We start from the raw sequence: 21,478 nt of genomic DNA, 5'->3' as shown, positions 1-21,478 counted from the left end.
ACTCTAAGTTATGCCTGTAATGTTTCTATGGGCACTGCAATTCCTGTACAATCCCTCACACACGTTGGTTAGCAGTGCACCTGAGTTCCCCTCTGCACGTCCATATACACAGATGTAGTACGTTCAGGTACCTGCCTTGGAAATGTTGGCTCTGTGAGGTGGCACTTCGTGGAACTGGGTCAAATGTATCCATTTGTGTCTAACTGAACTTTCTGGACTGATACAGTTATGCAGTTCTGGGCTGCAATGCTGTATTCCCCCCCCCCCCCCCAAAATTAAGAGCTAAAAATGTTACTAACTCTTCAACAATGGCAGTGGAAACTGAGGCATGAGCAGGCAGCGATTAGCCCAGGGAAGCTTCTAGCAAAGCAAGGAACAGAACTACTCTCCTAGTTCCCTGTCTTCCGCTTTAGCTTCTCCCCCCCTCCAGTGCACCCTCTTTATCAACAGATTGTGATGGTCTTAGAATAGTCTATGTAGAGTGACCATACATCCCGTTTTGGCCAGGAGAGTCCCTTTTTTAAGCCCTGTTCTGGCCATCCTGACTCTTTAGGCAAAACTGGGCATTTGTCCCATTCACTCTTGCCATCCGATCATCAGTTGGCAAGAGCAAACGGGACGAATGCAGTTTTGCCAAAAAAGTGGGGTGTGACCCTAGCGAGGCACGGCGGAACATGTGTGGGGGAAGGGGGACGAGTGGCAACGCCAGCCCCGCGTGGGTGGGCAGCAGAGGTGGGCCTCCGAGGAAGAAGGGGCTCAGGGCCCGAAGGGGGTGGGGGGCCTTGGGCCAGCCCCCTGCAGTGTCCCATTTTCCCTTTGGGAAAATATGGGCACCCTAAGCCGATGGTCTTACTCTGGTAAGAGAAGTTAATAAATAATAACAACTAGCCTCTTATATACCGCTTTTCACCAGCAGATCTCAAAGCACTTTACAAAGGAGGTCAGTATCATTCAGGTAAAGAGCTGTCTGGTTACACAAGTCGTGCAACAGGTGAAAGCAACATGTTGCCCCCTGCAAATAACGGTTGTGACGGCTGTGTTCTAGGGCGTACTCCATCACCAGCCTCCAATGGGGCCATGGATACTATGTCACATGGGGGCTCTTGGCACCACAAGATGCAACTTCTTATCTCTGAATTTCCTTGCTTCTTTGAGTGCTGATATTTGGAAATTTGGGTCCAGGATTTTCGTTGAAGGTAATGTAGATAAATCATTGGACCCAGATTTGGAAATATGGGGCGGGGTGAGGGAGGAAGCTTCTTTAAACAGATGTTTGTATCTTATTGGTTTCGTTTCTTTAGTGGCAGTTTTGTTTAAAAAGCCTGCAATGTTAACTCTTCCCCTTGTAGCCTGTCTCTTCTTTTTAATATGGAGTCAATGAAGGGATGAACATTAATATCAGTCTTTTGTTGTGGTTTTTTTTTTTTTAACAAAATCTACTCCAAAACCCAATTAACAGCATGACACTTCAATGAAGAGCAGTAATCTGAACTTTCAAAATTTCAGAGTATATTTTTGCTTGCCGAGAATACTTAATACTACAAACAATACATATTGCAGACGTCGGCTACATCTACACTAGAAACTTCAAAGCGCTGGTGCGGGAGCACTCCTGCGGCAGTGCTTTGAAGCACGAGTGTGATCACGTGCGAGCGCTGGGAGAGAGCTCTCCCAGCGCCTGGTAATCCACCTCCGCGAGGGGAAGAGCTCTGAGCACTGAGAGCGCAGCTCCCAGCGCTCGGAGCCTGTCCACACTAGCGCTTTAAAGCGCTCAAACTTGCTGTGCTCAGGGGGCCGATTTTTCACACCCCTGAGCCAGCAAGTTAGAGCGCCATAAAACGTAAGTTTAGACAAGCCCTAAGAATCTCACACAAAATCCCAGTGAGTGTAAATTCATAGTCAATGTCATTCGAGTTTCTGAAATTTTTAATGACATTTACAGAAAACGTGGAAATGGCAAATGTGCTAAATGACTCTTTTCACCAGAAGGGTTAGTAGCGATTGGACGTCTAACATAGTTAATGCCAGTGAAAATGAGGTCAGATCAGAGGCTAAAATAGGGAAAGAACAAGTTAAAAATTATTTAGACAAGTTAGATGTCTTGGAGTCACCAGGGCCTGATGAAATGTATCCTAGAATACTCAAGGAGCTGACTGAGGAGATATTTGAGCCATTAGCAATTATCTTTGAAAAGTCATGGAAGACGGGAGAAATTCCAGAAGACTGGAAAAAGGCAAATATAATGCCAATCTATAAAAAGGGGAATACGGACAACCAGGGGAATTACAGACCAGTCAGCTTAACTTCAATACCCGGAAAGATAATGGAGCAAATAATTAAGCAATCAATTTGCAAACACCTAGAAGATAATAAGGGGATAAGTAACAGTCAGCATGGATTGGTCAAGAACAAATTGTGTCAAACCAACCTAATAGCTTTCTTTGACAGGGTAACAAGCTTCGTGGATAAGGGAAGCAGTAGATGTGGTATATCTTGACTTTAGTAAGGTTTTTGATACTATCTCACATGACCTTCTCATAAACAAACTAGGGTAATACAACCTAGATGGATTTCAGAGTGGTAGCCCTGTTAGTCTGTATCAGCAAAAACAACGAGGAGCCTTTGTAGCACCTTAGAGACTAATAGATTTGTTAGTCTCTAAGGTGCCACAAAGACCCCTTGTTGTTTTTGCAAATAAACCTAGATGGAGCGACTATGAGGTGGGTGCATAACTGGTTAGAAAACTGTTCCCAGAGAATACTTATCAGTGGTTCACAGTCAAGCTAGAAGGGCATATCAAGTGGGGTCCTGCAGGGATCAGTTCTGGGTCCGGTTCTGTTTAATATCTTCATCAGTGATTTATATAATGGCATAGAGAATACACTTATAAAGTTTGTGGACAATACCAATCTGGGAGGGATTGCAAATGCTTTGGAGGATAGGATAAAAATTCAAAATGATCTGGACAAACAGAAGAATGGTCTGAAGTAAACAGGATGAAACTGAAGAAGGAAAAATGCAAAGAACTCCACTTAGGACAGAACAATCAGTTGCACGCATACACAATGGGAAATGACTGCCTAGGAAGGAGTACTGCGGGAAGGGATCTGGGGGTCATAGTGGATCAGAAGCTAAATATGAGTCAACAGTGTAACACTGTTGCAAAAAAGGAAAATATCATTCTGGGATGTATTAGCGGGACTGTTGTAAGCAAGACCGAAGAACTAATACTTCCTCTCTACTCCATGCTGATTAGGCCTCAACTGGAGTATTGTGTCCAGTTCTGGGCAACGCATTTCAGAAAAGATGTGGACAAATTGGAGAAAGTTCAGAGGAGAGCAACAAAAATGATTAAAGGTCTAGAAAACATGCCCTATGAGGGAAGATTGAAAGAACTGGGGTTTGTTTAATCTGGAGAAGAGAATACTCAGAGGGGACACGATAACAGTTTTCAAGTACATAAAGGCTGTTACGAGGAGGAGGGAGGTAAATTGTTCTCCTTAACCTCTGAGGATAGGACAAGAAGCAATGGGCCTAAATTGAAGCAAGGAATGTTTAGGTTGGACGTTAGGAAAAACTTTCTGTCAGGGTGGTTAAGCACTGGAATAAATTGCCTACGGAGGTTGTGGAATCTCCATCATTGGAGATTTTCAAGAGCATGTTAGACAAACACCTGTCAGGAATGGTCTAGATAATACTTAGTCCTGCCATGAAAGCAGGGGACTGGACTAGAAGACCTCTCAAGGTTCCTCCCAGCCCTACGATTCTATGATTCTATAGTTAAGATCATCTTAGATATTACCACAAGATTCCCTTGCATATAAAATCAGCTCCTTTTGACCACACAAAATGACAATAAAAATTATTTTGCCCTCAACTACAGGGGTTCAACTACTATGGTTTTAACTTTTATGGCCATGCAATTAAGAGCAGAATTGTGCACTTGTAACCAGGGAGCTCAGTTCTCATTTAGGCACCTAAATGCAATGTACAGAAGATATGGCCACTGTATTTAAGTGCATAAATGGGAGCGAAACATTTCCAAAAACGTGGCCATTAGAATGTAAAACTTAAAATGAAAACATCCAGAGAAGTCACTGGGACTTTGTCCGGTTTTCATGCTACACAATACAGAGACAGAAAAATAAGGCACAGGAAGCGAACATTTTTCAAAGACAACTAGACATTTTTCAAACGTAAGTAATTTAGATGTCTTTGAAACAAACAGAGCATTTTATAAATAAGTGATTGGTCCATTTTACCCTCAGGCTTCTGTGGAAGCTTACAGAGAACAAACATGTTCATTTGGCCACAGAACGGGAAAGTGGTGACAATCTAGCTAACAAATATTTTGTTCAAAATTTAGCAACTTTGCTCTTGAACTTAATGGAAACAAGCACGCACTTCTGAAATCCTGAGAATTTTACCGTTTTTATGCATGTGTAAAAACAAGATTTAACCCAATTTAAACCAAATATTGTAATAAAATAACTTTATGACTCTCAGTGAATTGGAAAAGGGATCTAGAATGAATTCGGCCAGGCTACAGTACAGCTGCATGAATCCTGTGTTTGCTTTGTATGTGGCTTCTGGTTGTTACTTAAGCACCTAGAGCCAGATTTTTAAAGGTCTTTAGGTGCCTAAAGATGCAAAAATCCATGTAAGGCAATGAGGCACTTTTCAAAATCCCACAAGGTGCCTATCTGCCTCTTTAGGTGCCTAGATCTTTTAAAAATCAAGCACTCAGACACTGCAGGGATGGGTGCTATAGATAAGACAGTGTCTCAGACCTTCTGGTCACAAGTGAGAATCTAGCCCAGCTAGAAATTGACTGAAAATTGTGACTATGGGTATGTCTACACAGCATTTGGGAGCAAGGCTCCCAGCCCCGGGCCACAGACTCAGGCTTCTGAGCCCAAGCTACATCCCAAGCTGCAACCTGAAAGCACTGTCTATACAGTGATTTGTAGAGCACCGATGCAAGCCCCGCTTGCCCAAGTCAGTCCACTCGAACTGGGAGACTCACTCCAAAATGCTGTGGAGACATACTCCGTGTGGCACTCTGTTCTCCAGGGACAAGTGTTCCTACCGCATTGACTTGAATTGATAAGCCTTGCTGGCAGAACTAGTCAAAGTTTTTCATTTGAAAAAAAGGTTTTGACAAAAAGGCCTTTTTCCCAAAAAAAACATTTGCGGGGGGGAGGGGGGGTTGTGAAATTTTCCAGGTTTTTGACAAAAAGCCAGAAAAGTTTCAGTTTTCAGAAACAATTTTGTTTGCCTACTTTTTCCAGTAGAAGAATGGAAACAGGATGAAGGGGAGGAAAAAAAAGTTAAACAAAAAAAAAACAGTGGTAAGGGATCATGGGGGTAAATTGGAAACTTTACAGGGAAAAATTTGAAAAAAAAACAATTTTTTCTTAAACTTTCCATGAGACATACTTCCCCTTTCAGACCAGCTATATTTGCTGGTAATCTCCTGAGGAACGCCAAGGATTGAGAATTAACTAACTGCTTTCTCACACCCAGAAGCAGAGCCGATGTGCGGGGTGGGGTGTCACATGCCCACCTCCCAGCCTTCTGCCGGGGTTTATAATTTTATTTCTTTTTTATACTAGGAGTGGGTTCAGAATTGTGTCCCTTCCCCCACCAACAGGTATGTGTTGCCTCTGCCCAGAAGTGATCCGTCCGGGGGGCAGACCCGCTGGTGAGGGCTGTGTGGGGAAGTCTCCACTTTACTGCACGTGCTCTATGTCTCCAAGGTGTCCATTCTGCAGAGCAGTAGACAGCATCGTGCGTCACATGTAAGTCGTCGTAAGTCGTCGTCCAATCTACTGCGTCACACAGGAGACTGATATTAGTGCCACTGTCCTGCAGCACTAAAACGCGCCATCAAGTTTCACAATTGCAGGGCTCAAACCGTGCCTGCCAAGGTCTGTCCGACAGAGAACTAAAAGTGACTGAGCTTTAAACCAATCAAAATGAAAGTTCCTAAAGAAAATGCACGAGAAGATGACATTTTACATCCAGGGTGATCAATTTAAACACACATCACACTACCCAGTGCAGCCTGCTGCCCCAGAAAGCCCTGACAGATGACATACGTGCAGTCCCAGGTTCTCAGCTAGCTCTCTGACACATTGGGATGAGTTCTCATCACTGTCCTCAGAGATGCCATCATCTGACTTTCATTAGCTTTGGTAGAGTTGTGTGGCTAAATCCCTATGAATCATGCCGAAAATCAGCCCCCCGTGGGATGGGTTTTTTTTCAGGGCATCATTTCCCCAACAACTCCATTCATAAGAATGGGGGCTGCGTGCTAAATCTCATGGAAAATGCTCCTCAAAAGACCCAGTCTCCACAAAGGCGAGAGATGGCTACACAGCAGCTGAGAACACTTGCACCATTGGCTTCAGTTCCAGAAAGTCGCTTCCCAAGCAGCAGGTTAGTGATGTAACCTGGGCAGAGCACAGTATCTAAGACAGGAAGGAACAAAAACTGGAGAGAAAGGTGATTTACGCCTCGTGCTCTGTCTCTCCCCTTGTTCTGTATATGGAGGCCTAGTCACTGTTTAACCTGAGGTGAATTCAGTGGAGTCATCCCAGGGACAGAGCTGTCGCATCGCCCGTCAGCAGAACTGCCAGTGTTTGGCCAGGAAAGAGTCGTAATTAGATTGAAACAAGCCTGGGAGCTCTCACTGTCCCACACAAGGAGAGAAGGGAGCTTTGAAGGAACGTGGCTCCCCGAAGCCAGGGAGCAGAGGGAGAGCTCCTCTCAGCTGTAAGGAGAGGAAGGGGGAGCTGAGCTCTGCCCCCGTCACTCCCACTCCCAATGAAACTGGAATAGACGCAAACTAGCTTCTCTCTCTCCCTCTCTGAATAGAGCAGGAGGCTAAACCTGTATCAGACCCAGTCCTGCTCACCCGGTCTTATTTTACAGTAGCTCACGTACAACTCACTAACAAAAAGTAGTGAATTTACACTTCCACACGGGAAAAGTCTAGGGCGAGGTTTTACCAAATGGTTCAGAGACAGCTTTATCATTACATTCCTGTGAAAGAAGAGAGACCAGCTCAAGAGCGGGGATGTAGGTGTGACAGCCACCCTCTTGGCTGATGCACAAGGGACCTCTAGAGCTAAAAAGCTCGAGCTGCTACAGCTTGAGTGGAAGTGCCCAGGCTCCACAGCGGGGGGCCGTAACAATTGACATCCTCTGCAAACAGGCACAGGGGAGCTCTGTAATACACACTTACCGGTAGGTTACACAGACACCTTTGTACCTAGGCTAGAGCAGTGGGAGAACCAGATCCAAGAGCGGTAAGTACTTCTATATTAATGCTCAAACAAGACATCTTCTGAATTCAACAGACCAGATCCACAAATAAGGAACCCAGCTAGTGACAGCAGAGTGCTAAAGTCTCTATTCTTTCATCATTTTGGCCAAGAATAAGAGAACCACCTCAAAGGAAAAATACATGGCTTTTCAGCCTGGCTGAGGGTTTCCTTGTTTTATGGATTCTAGTTGCCTTACAGCTTGGGATTCTCTACTGTCTATCTGGGTATTTATACAATCACCCATCATTATGGACCTCTATGGTATCTAAGCCCTAAACACAGGTTCTTCAAAGTCAAATCCACACACAGCTCTGGAACAGACTTTGAAACCAGAAGACAAATAAAGATCATGAGTCAGCATGAGGCCCCAGAATTATACAAGAAAACCAAGCCAAACAGGAAATTTTTTCCATCAGAGTGCCGATAATATGCAGATGACACATCCCCACCTATCCTTCACCCCACACAACCACACCACTATCACCAAGACAGATGAGATCAGCTCATGGATGAAGAAGAGCTGGCTGAAGCTGAACCCAAGCAATGAAGAGGTGATGCTGGTGGACAGAGGAAAGTTTTTTTCAAGAACTTGCACCCACGGTGCAGGTCCGTTAGTGGCAGGTTCAAAACCGCAATTGGTTACTTCACTCTGTAGTCTAGAAGTACTCTTGGTTTCCTCACTGATGCTGAGCTCTCACATAGCAACAGCCACATGTAACATTTTCTACCATCTCTGGTCGGCTAGGAGACTCTGCCCCATCCTTGCATACAAAGACCAGACCTCAGTTATTCACACCTTCATCACCTCTCACGACAGCAATGTGATATACCAGGACATCTTCAGCACTTAGGAAACTCCAACTAGTATGAAATGCTGCAGTGCATCTCCTCAGCAACACAGGCTACCATGATCACATCACACCTGTCCATTGCTCTCTATGCTGGCTTCCCACAGAATTTCTAATCCAGGTCAATGTCTCGGTGCTTATCTTCAAAGCACTCCATGGCCTGGGCTCATGATACCTAAAAGATCATCGGAAGGTCTAGGACAAAGACCACTCTTGACACCTTCAGTTCTCTGGCGCACTGGAACTCTCAAAAACAAGGGTAAAGTTTGTCTGTACAGGAAACAGAACTTTCTTGGGGGGCTGGTCCCAGACTGTGGAATGAACTCCCCCAGGAACTACAGACCATCACAAACCTCACCACTTTCCATCCCAAGTGCAAGTTACATTTCTTTGACCTTGCCCTCTCTAATATAAATGCATAGCAACAGGTATATTTATCAAAAAAAATTTTTTAAATCCACCTCCCAAAACAAAACACTCTACTGCATATGCTTCTCCCTCTGGACAGAGGTTGAGAGAACAAACACCACATGACAAATGTGAAGTTGCACGCTTAAAGCACTACTGGACAGTGCTCCAATACTTTAGTGATGAGCACGGTATAAAAACTATACAAAATAGAACATACAGTCCTGGAAATATTTTCTATATTTTCAAAATCTGTCACTTGGGATTGCATGGTAAAGGGAGTACCATAGAGTCAGTCCATTATAAAAAGACAAAGGTAGAAGCGGGAGGATGGTTCAGTGACTAGGCGGCTAGTTTAGGACTCAGGAGACCCATGTTCAGTTCCTTGCACTTCCAGAGACTTCCTGCATGGCCTTGGAGTAAGTCACTTAGCTTCTGTGTGCCTCAATTTGCCATCTGTAAAATGGGGATAGCACTTCCCTACCTCACAGGGGGTTTGAGAGAATTGTGAGACACCCAGGTACTAAGCTGAGGGGGACCATATCAGTGCCTTAGATAGTTATCTGACCCAACTGTCACTTGGTTATGATGCTTGCAGCTCATCAGGATGTTCAAGGTTTTCTCGACAAGTTATTGCCATAGGGCAAAGCTAAAATGTTATTCCAGACCATTCTGCCAACTACTGTGGAGATAGTGAGACCCCATCCAGAGAACTGTGAGGTTTGATAGGGATGAAGATGACATTTTCTTGGCTTCACTCACCATGTCTGCACTTATTGTATGTGCCAGTTGGGTGGAGAGAGGAGTTTAGTCATTTATTGCAAACTCTTCACAACTTTGCTTCTCTCCCACGGAGTATTTATTCTTTATTCTGAGATCCAGGAGAATGAACTATAGGACCAGTCAGCAGGAGCATTCTGTCCTCAGAGGATGCTATACAATCATACCAGCCCGACAGGGTGTGGCAAAGTGTCAGGACGGCAGGCCCTTGACTACACATAAACCCCACGTGACGCTTTCCTTAAAGACTGTGACCTGCTCAGATATGATAGGAACAAGAGTCATAGAAGTACCTAAGATAGACAGTGACACAGGCAACACACTTGAAGAGCCTTAAAATACCCTAAAAGAGAAACTGAGATTCCCCTCCCATTCTTTCAAACAACGTCATAGGTCAGCTTGGATTCTTCAGGGATGGCTCGGTGGCAACCAGGGATTTACCTTGGTCAACCTAAACACAGAAGTGTGCCCCCTGCACTCTATCGCCTCTATAGCGTTCCACTCAAAGCCATCTTTCACCGCTAACGTTGAGATTAAACCACTCGTCAGATTGGTAACGTGGGCAACAAAAGGAAGTGTAAAAAAATTGGTGCCGGGGAAGGAAGAGCCTGTTTTAGCAGGACTGTTTGTTAATTCCAGCTGTAGACCAGGAAGCAGCTGGGGTTTTTTAAAGTGGTGATAAAGAGGTTGTATTTGCCTGGATGAGAAGCTGAATGCCTGTGGCCTTCACTCTTGAATGTCAATCATCATATAAAAATCTCTAGCAGACTCTTATTTCGTTTCCTACAACTCCATCATTCTTGTGTTAGACAAACCCTGTATATGAAGCAGGCATGACGCCAGCTTTGCCTCCCTTAAGTGTGAAATACATCCCCATGCCGAGAGCCAGGGTAAAGCCCACATTGAGGGCACTCTGCATAGAAGTGAATTACACCCTTATTGAGTAGAATGGGTCCAGCGAATTCAGCCCTGTTTCTATTTGCAGATTATCCACAAAGAGACTGTGATTTTTACAGAGGTTTTCAGTATCCAACATCAGGTGTACGTGAACAAATTCCAGCCACTGGTGATTCAACAAGCAGCAAGTGGGTGAGCCAGAAAACCAGCCATTTGCCAAAAGCTTGCACAAAGATATGTTTGCATGAACAAATAGCTAATAAAAAGGGAACAAATTTAGATGAAGCAAACAGCTGCTCAGAATTCAACCCAGTGCTCCTAACCATGTTTGACAGTATTTGCCTGGGACTGCAGCCACCAGCAGAAGAGAAGTGGAAAGGAGGTTTATGGGCAATATATCCAGCGGAATGGTGGGAGAAGAGAATTAGGTGACTTCATAGCATGACCAGAGGAGCAGAGCAGAAGGGAACCAAGCAGCAGGAAAAGGGGAGAAGAGGACTAGGCAACACTGTTCAGAGGGAAGGAGGAGATGGGCAGAGAAGAATGAGCAGGGGACTAGAGAGGGGAGAGGGAGATGAACTGAAGAGTGAAAGTAAGGAAGGTGATTGATTTTACACAGAAAGCCTTTATCACATTAAAGACAGCTAGAGACACACAGCTAGAAGCAATTGCTGTAGGCACCACATGGGTGATGCAACTGTAAATGGGAGAGGAGGTTTGGTCCATGACAGTCCCTCCATCAAGATGCGTATGTGCTGTACTCGGCTTCGAGATCCCCCTGCCTCGGTACTATACAAGACAGTTAACTCTGTTACTCTACAGTGTGATGCAATGTAACACCCATGAATATCCAGTGAGGAATGCAAATAAACATCCCACTGACCAAAATGAAAGGCAGCATTGTCTTTGAAAATGAGCAATACCTAAGTACCTTTAAAAATCTGGGTCTAGGTGACTTGGTCAGGGACACAAAGTACTTACTGAAGCCAGCACTGAACCCTGATCACTTGGCTCCTAGCCTATAAGACTGAACCACAAGACCATCCTTCCTTTGAAGGGCTTTGAGTTCCTCAAATGAAAGACACTACCGAAGCATTATTATTAATACCAGAGTATCGTTCACAAGCACGTTCTTGAATACCACACACAAGACTCTAGCAGAGGTGCAGCAATATTACCAAATGCAACAACTACACAAAATATGGATTTATTACATTAAAAATGATGCGCACAGAACAGTCAGAATATGGTCAGTAAAGAATATCGATTTCATTCCTTTCACTTGTGAGAAACACTTTCATAATGTACTTCCACTTGGGGCTCTCAAGAGTTACATACGTTTTTCACATCTCGAAAGACAGATAATAATCACCCTCCTGGAAGAACCATCCCATCCCTTTTCTAGACTGCTACGGCAGCTTCTTTAGACTACACTTTGAATCAAAGATCACTTTTTCCTTTCATGCACAGAAATCTCAGATCTTAAAAAAAAAGATACATGTGTATCTGTTCCTGTTGTGCTTGTAAACGGGCTATAAGGTAATAGCTACACAGTCACATGTCCTGTACCGGGATCTCCGCTTCATTCACTCAGAACTGATGGGATTTGTGAATTATGGGTTAGATGTTTGGTCCCGATGGCACCAAAAAAGCTGGAAAGTTGCCCTGATAGAGCAGCTCGGGATTCCCATGCGTCGGGGAATTCCTGGCCGGTGTCAAGAGGAAGGAACTATGGCTTGAAGGCTCTGACTTCACTGGAAATGCTACAGCTGTGCCATGGTAGCGCTTCAGTGGAGACACTGACTACAGGGACGGGAGCGGTTTATCCAACTTCCCAAGAGGCAGTAGCTAAGTCGATGGAAGAGTTCTTCCACTGCCCTAGCACTCTCTACACCAGCAGTTAGGTTGGCTTAACGACGTCACTCAGCGTGTGGATATTTCATACCCCTGAGCGCTGTAGCTGGGTTGACCTAACCTTTTATTGATCACCTGGCCTTAGTCATCTTTGCCCCATCTCAGGTCCTGCCCCATACATAGCTCAGCCAGACTTCTGTCACCTTCCAACAGCTTCAAAGGAGCTTTCTTTACAAATTCAATTAAACCACACAATCACACGTTCTGTATGCACTGAGTATCTTAAAATCATGCTTTGACGGTAGAAGAGGGTCTACAGAAAGTGTCAGGCTATTTCCAGAAAACAGATCAGGACTTCATTTTCCTCACTGAAAGTGGTGACCTGCCCGCAGGGCATGTCACTTGCTAAATGTCGAGATGTTCTTGTTCTGTCCTGTGCTTCTTACTATGGCAAAGCTATTGATACAGCTACTGTAATAGCCAGCAGACAATTCAGTGTGTTGTTTTGGAGTTTCTTTCTGCTTCGTGACTTCTTATTTTTTAAAGGGTAAAAGCTGTGGGCTGGAGCTGTAGAAGCTGTGGCCCTGATTCAGCAAATCACTCAAGCAAGTGTGTAATCCCAACCTTATCCATCAAAGCACATGCTTAACGTTAAACGCAGGATTAAATCCAATTGGCTTAAAGTTAAGCATGTGCTTAAGTACTCTGCTGAATCAGGGCTCAAATTGTCAAAGTAAATCACTAAAAACTGGAAGCTACTACATCAAGCTAACAAAATAAAGGGCTTTTTTTCTACATAGGCACAGACACACGGCCACGTTCACTCCTTCATCCCAGAGTGCTAGGTAAGGTCACGGTGCAGTGATCAAGCTACACAGTGAAGTGGTAGTAAGCCATACTCTGCATTCACTGTAAGAATCCAGGTAAAGTATTCAGCTGTGTACCCCATAAAGAGGACAGAACTGCTGCTGGTGGCACTGGACAGCTGCCTCTGCACGTGGTCCAGATGCTGCCAATCACCAGACATCCTGGCCCCACTGGCAGCTTGCCAAAAAATGTCTGCACACAGCAAAGCCCTATGGCATAATAATATGCAGCACGTGGGCTGATGTCAATTGATATCCGGGGCCGGCGGGGGGGGGGGTGGCATATTCTGCTGCAGCATCTATATTCTTTCCAGATCCCTGTCAGCCAGCCCAGGTGGTTCAGACTCACCTACACACTGTTCATGCCGCAGGGTGCTCATTCCGCTCAGAGTGCATCTGCCGACCAGGATCCTAGCAGGGGCCCAGAGAACACCTGTCTGCAGCCCCTGTGGAGTCTTAGTCTCAGGTGAGGCTTGTGCTAAGAACTTTACAATAGACTCTTACTATCCTTAGGTGCTTAGATACTATAGTGATGAGCGCTATAAAAAGACCTAAGATAAACGGAGAGGTAACACACTGGTGAACACGAGGGTGACCAGCAGTCCAGTCGAAAAGGGGACCCGACAGTGTCCAGTCGGATCTCCTGCGGGTGGGGGAAGCACCGAGTCAACACCTGCACCAGCCCCTACTCAACCAAGGCCACGTCCTAGCTGCATCGGGCGGCTGCAGCTCCCAGCCCCGCCTCTGGAAGCAAGTCCCTCCCAACCCACACAGGAGGGGAAAAGCAGCAAGTGATGGGGGGAGGGGGAAAGAGTAGTGAATGGGGGGTGGGGCCTCAGGAGGAAGGGGTGGGGCAGTGGCGGGGCCTCAGGGGAAGGGGCGGGGCAGGGGAGGTTCCATTTTTTATATATTACAAAGTTTCTGTTTTTTATATATTACAAAGTTGGCGATTCTAGTGAACACACTTGTCCATCTAGAAGGGATGGTTATTGTGTCTTCAGTTCTCCCTTTCCTTTCCCACCCTGCCTGCTGGTTTGCATTGCCTATCACTCAAGGTCAGAACCTGGGATCTCTTTTCTGGGCCAGTGCATCCACCGTGTAAAATGGAAACTCGTACCCTTGCAAATCCTATAGGGACTTAACGGAAAAGAAGGGCAGCCTCTTCTTTAGCTTACTAGCCAGGGAGCTTTTACACACTTCTATACATTTTAAATTGGGGACTGATGGCATCAAGTTATACACAGGAAGACATGGTATTAGTTTTTGGAAAGGGCCAATCCATATTGGGAGTAGGCGGGACAGAGAACTATCTTCTCTTATTCCTAAAAGAGGGGCCCAAGCTCTAGATGAGATCAGCTACATACGGGCAGATGGGAAAACTCACCCCTGTAAATGAGTATATTCAGAAGGATCTCCATTTCTAATGCTACATTTCATGCAATGTAAACTTTTTGTAAAATGCGTATTTTAGCAAGGATCAAAATAAACTGCTATGAGTTAATGATAGCATACAGCGCCGCTAGAATAAATAAAACCTATTACTTCTTTAGCTACCTTTTTAGAATGAATAGACAAAAGTATCTAGTACTCTGCAGACTGATAGGACTGTCATACGCACACGCCCGTTTTCCATAGCTTCAAGCTCATGTATTGTACCAGTTGGAGTAAAGACATTTCCTAGAAAATACTGTGTTTCTGCCTTTTTGTAAGATCAGCTACTATGTCACTCATTAATCTTCATCACTATATTTCACAGACATTATATCTTTATTTCATCGTCCCATTACTTCACACTGGAAATACACTCTGTTCTCTAGTGGATGAAATTCATCCCCGTCATGTGGGCCAGCAAGAGGCCGAGAGGCACTATGCTTTACTTGGAGGGCTGAGAGTGAAATCCTGGCTTCACTGAAGTCAATTTAGAATACCAATCTATTTGGTATCTCCATACTTTATATGTTTAATGTCTGGAGTCTCCGAATTACAGCTGTATAAACCAGTGCAAAGTACAAAATACTCCCACCCACGATTTTCCAAAGTGGCTCGTGATTATGGGTGCGCCAAGATTTGAAGTCCCTCATCTTGAGGCACCCAAACCGCCGCTGATTTTTCAGAGCACCCCTCCTTTAAGATGGTCTTACGTAAAATCACAATTCAGGTTGCAAATATCATGACTCTGGCTTAAAGATCACAAGCTTTTATTTAAAAATAGGGTTGTTTTTATTTGCTTTCTAGTTTTTGAGTATTTAGGTGAACTCGAGTCACGTTTTCAAGCTTTTCTCTGCAACCATGAGGACCAGAAGCTTATCTGTGTTTGTGGCTTTCATTTTAAAAAATATTTCTTGCCTAAGCACCTGCTTCTAGTCCCTGGGGCGCTAAGAAAAACACCATATATCAAAAGGCTTGCAATAAAATCATGAGTGTTGGCAACACTAAACCTTGGCCTCCAAGCACACTTTCTGAAATCTGTAATGTACAATTTGTAGGGTATTTAAGCCCCTGCTCTTGCACTGAGTGCAAGGCAGGAAACCCCCCCTGCACCCAGCCAAGGCCCCACCGACTTCAGCACCCTACCTATGCAGAATATCAGAACCTAACTCAACCATGCATTTTGATACAGAATGTGCATACAAAAAGGCTATACTGCAGCAGATCTAAAACCCCTGTTTTGCTGCCAAAGCAAACCTGAGGCAAAGTGCTTAAGTCTTTACCCCCCTATTCATATTTAGCAAATCTCTCCATTGTCCTCCACTGGAGTTTTTTGCCAGACTGCAAGAGTAGGCCCACCTTGATCTGATTTCATTGGTCAGTGGATGAAACCGTCACATTACTTCCACATGCTTTTATTCCTCTTTGCTGTGTCTTCCTAGCTACTCTTCAAAAAGTCCTGGCTTGGTTGTGTGACACATCAAATGACCGATCTACTCTATTGCTCAATGTACCTAGCACTCTGCTGGTACTCTACAAAAGATCTCACGCGGTGGGTTTATTCAGTTTGTTTGTTTCCCAGCTGCAGGCGACTGAAGAATTGTTTACTGTGTTTCACTGTCTGGCTAGTCTCTCTCATATCAAGTATAAAGCCTGTGAGCGCATGTCTAGTATTGGCACTTTGTTGGTTGATCCTCGGTTTATTCTTGCCATTAAGGTGGCTGGCTGTGTTGTGCCTTGTAGAAGTGGTTATCTTCTTTGATTCCACTGACAGTTTAAATAGCCACAGAAAACAGATTGTTCTTTATTTTTTTTCCACTTAAATTTTTCCGTTCACAAATGCATTGGCCACTTCAAGGTTTTAGTCACTGCATTTTAAGTATCGTGTGTGGCCATTTGAGCTTTTGCAAAATGCAAAATAATTATTAAACAATACAATTCTAATGTCAGGTTTCATAGTAGCAGCCGTGTTAGTCTGTATCCGCAAAAAGAAAAGGAGGACTTGTGGCACCTTAGAGACTAACACATTTATTTGAGCATAAGCTTTCGTGAGCTAAAGCTCACTTCATCGGATATATGTGTAACTTTTGCACAGATAGAAAAAAGTGAATCACTTTTCATTAGATTAACTTCCGTTGTTTAAAAAAATAAATGATTCTAGAGAGCACTGGGACATTTATACTTTCACAGAAACCTTCTAAAGCTTTCCTGGCTGCCAAAACCCCACTGTTCTTAATTAAAAATGTCAAAAGCAAAAATATTTAATTTCTACAAGGAGCACTTGCTTTCAGTTTTGCTCCTCCAGCTTTAAAAAAAAAAAAAAAAAAAAAGCCCTCACCAGAGAAGTTTTATATTGAAGTAGCATGAAGAAAAATCACTCTGTAATTCATTACTTTTTTCTGGAAAAATCTAACCTTATACAATTAAGTTTTGTAAGGAAAATGAAGATTCTACCTGTCTTATGTTAAAACAAGGACTGGAGAGGAGTGATATATATTTAAACCTTCCCAAAACAACCTGAAATGCTAAAACTATTCTTTCAGAGCTTCACTCTCTGGACTGGGATTAGAGACGTTTGTGGTACAATAACGACTTTCTTAGTCAAGCAAAATTCCCGCAGACTTCAGTGGGAGTTTTGCCCAAGTAATGACTGCAGGATTGAAGCGTTCAACACAGACAGGGCACGCAGACTGTACAATCAACACTCCTTGCTTTCTTCTGAGCTCTGTCATTTTACCTGGGCTACTGTGATTGCCTACTTAGCTGGCCTCCACAATGAATTTGTTGTAGCAAATCAGGAACTAAATCCAGGATCTCTCAATCCCGCATTTCAAAAAGCAAAACCAAACCCGCTTAGTTTACCTTGCTAGTAAGTCAAGTATTCAGAGAAGAGAACAAAGCATCTCGGTAAATGTAAATTCAGGTAAATCTACAGGTAAATTCTAAAAGAATGACTTCCCTCTTCCAGAATATCGGACTGGATATGAAAGAGTGGCTCCAGACACAGCTGGGAAACTAGAAACCCACTACACCTTACTGGTCCGTAAACATGAGGGATGGCTCTGCAGCAGCTCCAGGCATCACAAATCTCCGACAGCTTCAGAAACCCCATGGTCTAACTCACCGGAAAGGACAACGCTAACTGTACGGCAGCCTTATTTTTGGTGGGGGGAAAGACGGGGGGAGACTTTTAAAATCCCATCTGACTTTTAAGAGTGTGTGTGGAGGGGGGTATCTTTTAGGCGAGCAGCACCCCATGCCGTCTATCCAGGAGAGGCGGCTGTTGAGACCCTCCTGAGTAACTAAACGGGGGTGACACCGGTTGTGGGTGAGGAGCCCCACGGCACAGCCGCAGGGTTGCCGGGCTCCCTCCACGCCTGCCACGGCCCGGCTCACACACGAGATCAAAGCAAAGCCCCACCGCGCCGACACGACCACGCGGAGGGACCCAGCCAGCCCCGGGCTGCCCTGCAAGCAAAGCCCAGCGCCCCCCCTCGCATCCCTCCCCCCGAAAATCACGCTCCGAGGCAGCTTGTCCAACACCCCCCGCCCCCTCCTCCATTTGCAAGCGCCGGCCAAACTAGCCCCCTGGTTTCCTTTGCAACCCCCCAGGCTGGGAGAGAGGCACTTGCCAAAACCTACGGCTGCTCCTGCTTCTTTGCAACGCCGCCCCCCCTTCCCGGAGGAAAATCCGCCCCCCACGCCCGGGGGCGAGCGGGGAGGGGGCGAGGCGGGGGTCTTACTTTTCTGGCTGGAGTAGCCGGGGTAATAGCCATAGTAGCCCGTGATCCGTAAGATCCTGTCCTCGATGGTGGCCACCCCGTTGGGCGCTGCCTTGACATCCATGGGGAGCGGCTGGGGGGCAGCTGCGGAGGCTGCTGCGGCTGCCGCAGCTCCTGGTGCAGCCGGGGCTCTGGCTCCGCCGCCTGGCGCAGGACGGGCTCCCCCCCGCACCGCGGCGGCCGCCGCCGAGCCAGCCTCCCCCGCCGCTGCCAAGCGTCCTGCGGCTCCGCTTCGGCCACGGCGGGCCCGGGCGCGGGGAGAGGCTCGCTGGCCGCTGAGCCACGGCTCGTGCCGCTGCTGGGGGGCTGGAGCAGCGGGGGGGCAGGGAGTGGGGGGAGGAACACGGGGGTCAGAGGGTGGGGGCAGGGGCGCAGGGAGTGGGGGGATAAGTGTGGTGGGATGGGACAGCAGGGAAGTTGGGGGCAGGAACACATTGGGGGTCAGAGGGTAGGGGGCAGGGGAACTGAAACACCAGGGGGGCAGGGAGTGGGGGGAGGAAAGCGGTGGGATGGGGCAGCAGAGGGGTGGGGGGCAGGAATACATTGGGGGTCAGAGGGTGGGGGGCAGGGGCGCAGGGAGTGGGGGGAGAAGTGTGGTGGGATGGGGCAGCAGGGAGGTTGGGGGCAGGAACACATTGGGGGTCAGAGGGTGGGGGGTAGGGGGGCAGGAATACATTGGGGGTCAGAGGGTGGGGGGAAAGGGGGCTGGAGCACCAGGAGGGCAGGGAGTGGGGGGAGGAGTGCAGTGTGATGGGGCAGCAGGGAGGTTGGGGGCAGGAACACATTGGGGGTCAGAGGCTGGGGAGGCAGGAACATGTTGAGGATGAGAGGTTGGGGTCTGGAACACTTTGGAGGTGAGGGGGCTTGGACAGCGGGGAGACTGGTGGTCATGTGCTTTTTGAGGACATCATCCAGCCCATAGGTCACTCAAGCAGCTGCTCTTTCCCTGTGTGCCCCCCATTCTGGGCAGGAAGGGAGCAGGGTCTTACTGTGCATGGAAAATGTAAGGGAAGCCTTTGCTCCTTTCCTCCACCCAATCCTTGAATTGAAAGGGTCAGGAGCCTAGTTCTTTGCTACCCTCCCCCCCATTCCCAGTTCTGTGATCACAACTGGTATAGAGAGGGTGGGACGTCACAGGGAAATTCACGAGTGTAAAGGCAGAGGCATGACATTTTCTTGGTCTGCTGCCCAGGCCAGGTGTACTATCAACTGCCCTTCCAAATTGCATGTGAGCCCCTCTCCTGCTTCTTGGATCTGCCCCCAATGTAGGCTGTGAGGAGGGGACAGAGGATTTCAGTCCTCCGCACAAAGCAGCAGTGCTCTCCCTCTCCTCTGGATTTGGGGCACATTTTGGGAGACTTCGGGCTCCTCTACCTTGCCCAACTCAGGTTTGTTTGGTTCTTGTCTCCACTGGGGTCCTCTTTTGTGCAGTCAGATCTGCACCTCAAAGCGTCTCCTTTTGGTAGGATCAGCTCCTTATCCTTGGGGAATCTTGCCTCTTCTGAATCACTCTCCATGTGTCTTGTTGGTATCAGGGGTGAATCCTGTAGCCTCATTCACTCTTTAGCCAATGGAGTCAATGTTGGGGGTGGATGGGAAGGGAGTTACAGGATCTAACCCTAAACCCGCTAACCAGATGAGCAGAGTGTGGTGTATTGCAAACTGTTAAAATTGTAAGCTGACATTTTAAATTCTTTGAGGTTTTCCTGGTCCTGCCTGCAGGGTAGGGGGCTCTGGAGGGAAGCCTAGGTCTAGCAGCAGTCCGTCTGGAGAAAGCCAATTCTAAAGCAAGGTGGAGTGAGTTGTACTTTGCTGCCTTAGGGAGCAGTCTGCTTTATCTCTCTCTCTGTTTTTGGTTCTTGTGCATTAGGGTTCTGGATCCTAAAAAGTGAAGTAGTGCTATGTTGCAACCTCCCAGAAAGAGTATTTTATGTTTTTGTCTAATATCTCTGTTTGTATGCCATGAGCATCACGTGGAGAGTATATAAAAAGATAGGGCTGGATTAACCAGAACAGTTTAGCACCTTCTATCATTTGATCTTTTTCCTCCCTTTGGTCTAGATGGTGCCCTTAGGCACAGCCTGGAGCAAGGGTTGGTACATAGACTGCACCATCCCAGGAGCAACCCCAGGCGGCACTGTGCCCTAGGCCTTGTCTATACTTAAAAGTTTTGCCAGCATCACTATATCAGTTAGGAGTTTGAAAAAAATCACCACCCTAGCTGACAGAGCTATGCCAACCTAAGCCCTAGTGTAGATGCAGTTAAAGTGGCAAAACTGATCGACGGGGCCCACCAGCGGGCAGGAGACCTGGGGGGCAAGGGGGAGGAAGGGGGAGGAGCTGATTGGCGGGGCTGCCCGCTGAGCACCCACTATTTTTTTTCCATGGGTGCTCCAGCCCCAGAGCACAGCACGGGGTCGGCGCCCCTGGCATATCTATACTGGCATACTCTGTCCAACGAACACAGGGCCTTTGAGACATAATGGCTCCCGTGCTCCCTTCTTGCTTTGGGCCAGGGAGTAGTGTTACAGCCCTTTACCAAGTGCCGCATAGCTTAAACCAGTGTAAGGCCAGAAGGGATGGTTAGATCATCTAGGTCTCTCTCTCGTGCACGTATGCAGACGTTAGAACTCGATGTCCCGGTGCTATAACCGGAGGACAGCCTCAGCAGCAAGGGAGGCTCAGCCCTGTAAACTGCCCTCCAGCTGTCAGGCTGGGCACTTTTCCACTGCATGAGTTGTTGTCTGCAGCACTGCCCCACAGCCACGTGTGGGGAGGAAACCAGGCCAAGCTGGTGCATAGTTGCACCAATTCTGTGTGAGCCCGAGAGTAGCCTGTTGAGCCTGGTCTGGGATGTGTCAGCAAGTGGCAAGGAGACAGGTGCAGCAATGGACTCCTGAATTTACGCAGCATCTGCCTACACTTAAAACGCTACAGTGGCATAGCTTCAAACGCTGCAGAGCTTCCGCATAGACACTCGCTACAGCGATGGGAGGGGTTCTCACCTCACTGTAGTTAATCCACCTCCCCCAGAGGCGGTAGCTAGGTCAATGGAAGAATTCTTCCATCAACCTTGCACTGGGGGTTAAGTCTACATAGCTAAGTCTCAGCTGTGGATTTTTTCACACCCGAGAAACATAGCTATGCCGATGTAAGTTATCACTGTAGACCAGGGCATAGTGTGTTAGATTCCCCCCCACCCCCGCTTCCCCTTTGTGAGGGTGTAGTTTTCAGCTCCCTGGCCATGCTGATCGTCTGTGCATGGTAAAGAGCTAGTAATATGA

General features: G+C 46.6%; 1 protein-coding gene across 2 annotated transcripts in view; it reads right to left on the bottom strand.

Moving 5' to 3' along the window:
* Positions 1–18,354, bottom strand: part of SLC35F4 (solute carrier family 35 member F4) — a 184,474-nt gene extending 166,120 nt beyond the window's left edge. The window contains exon 1 of one of the 2 annotated variants that reach the window (XM_037901190.2): positions 18,156–18,354. In XM_037901190.2, coding sequence (XP_037757118.1) covers positions 18,156–18,258 — 103 coding nt within the window. In that variant the 5' untranslated portion in view covers positions 18,259–18,354. Of the gene's footprint in view, positions 1–17,444; positions 17,562–18,155 lie in introns of those variants that run through there. The other variant, XM_043549561.1, reaches the window with a different exon arrangement.
* Positions 18,355–21,478: the final 3,124 nt, after the last annotated feature.

Source organism: Chelonia mydas, chromosome 6 (assembly GCF_015237465.2).
Source record: "Chelonia mydas isolate rCheMyd1 chromosome 6, rCheMyd1.pri.v2, whole genome shotgun sequence".
In the NCBI taxonomy this organism is placed as follows: Eukaryota; Metazoa; Chordata; order Testudines; family Cheloniidae; genus Chelonia; species Chelonia mydas.
The sequence above is the reverse complement of the archived record's forward strand: the minus strand, read 5'-3'. Positions and strand labels throughout refer to the sequence as shown.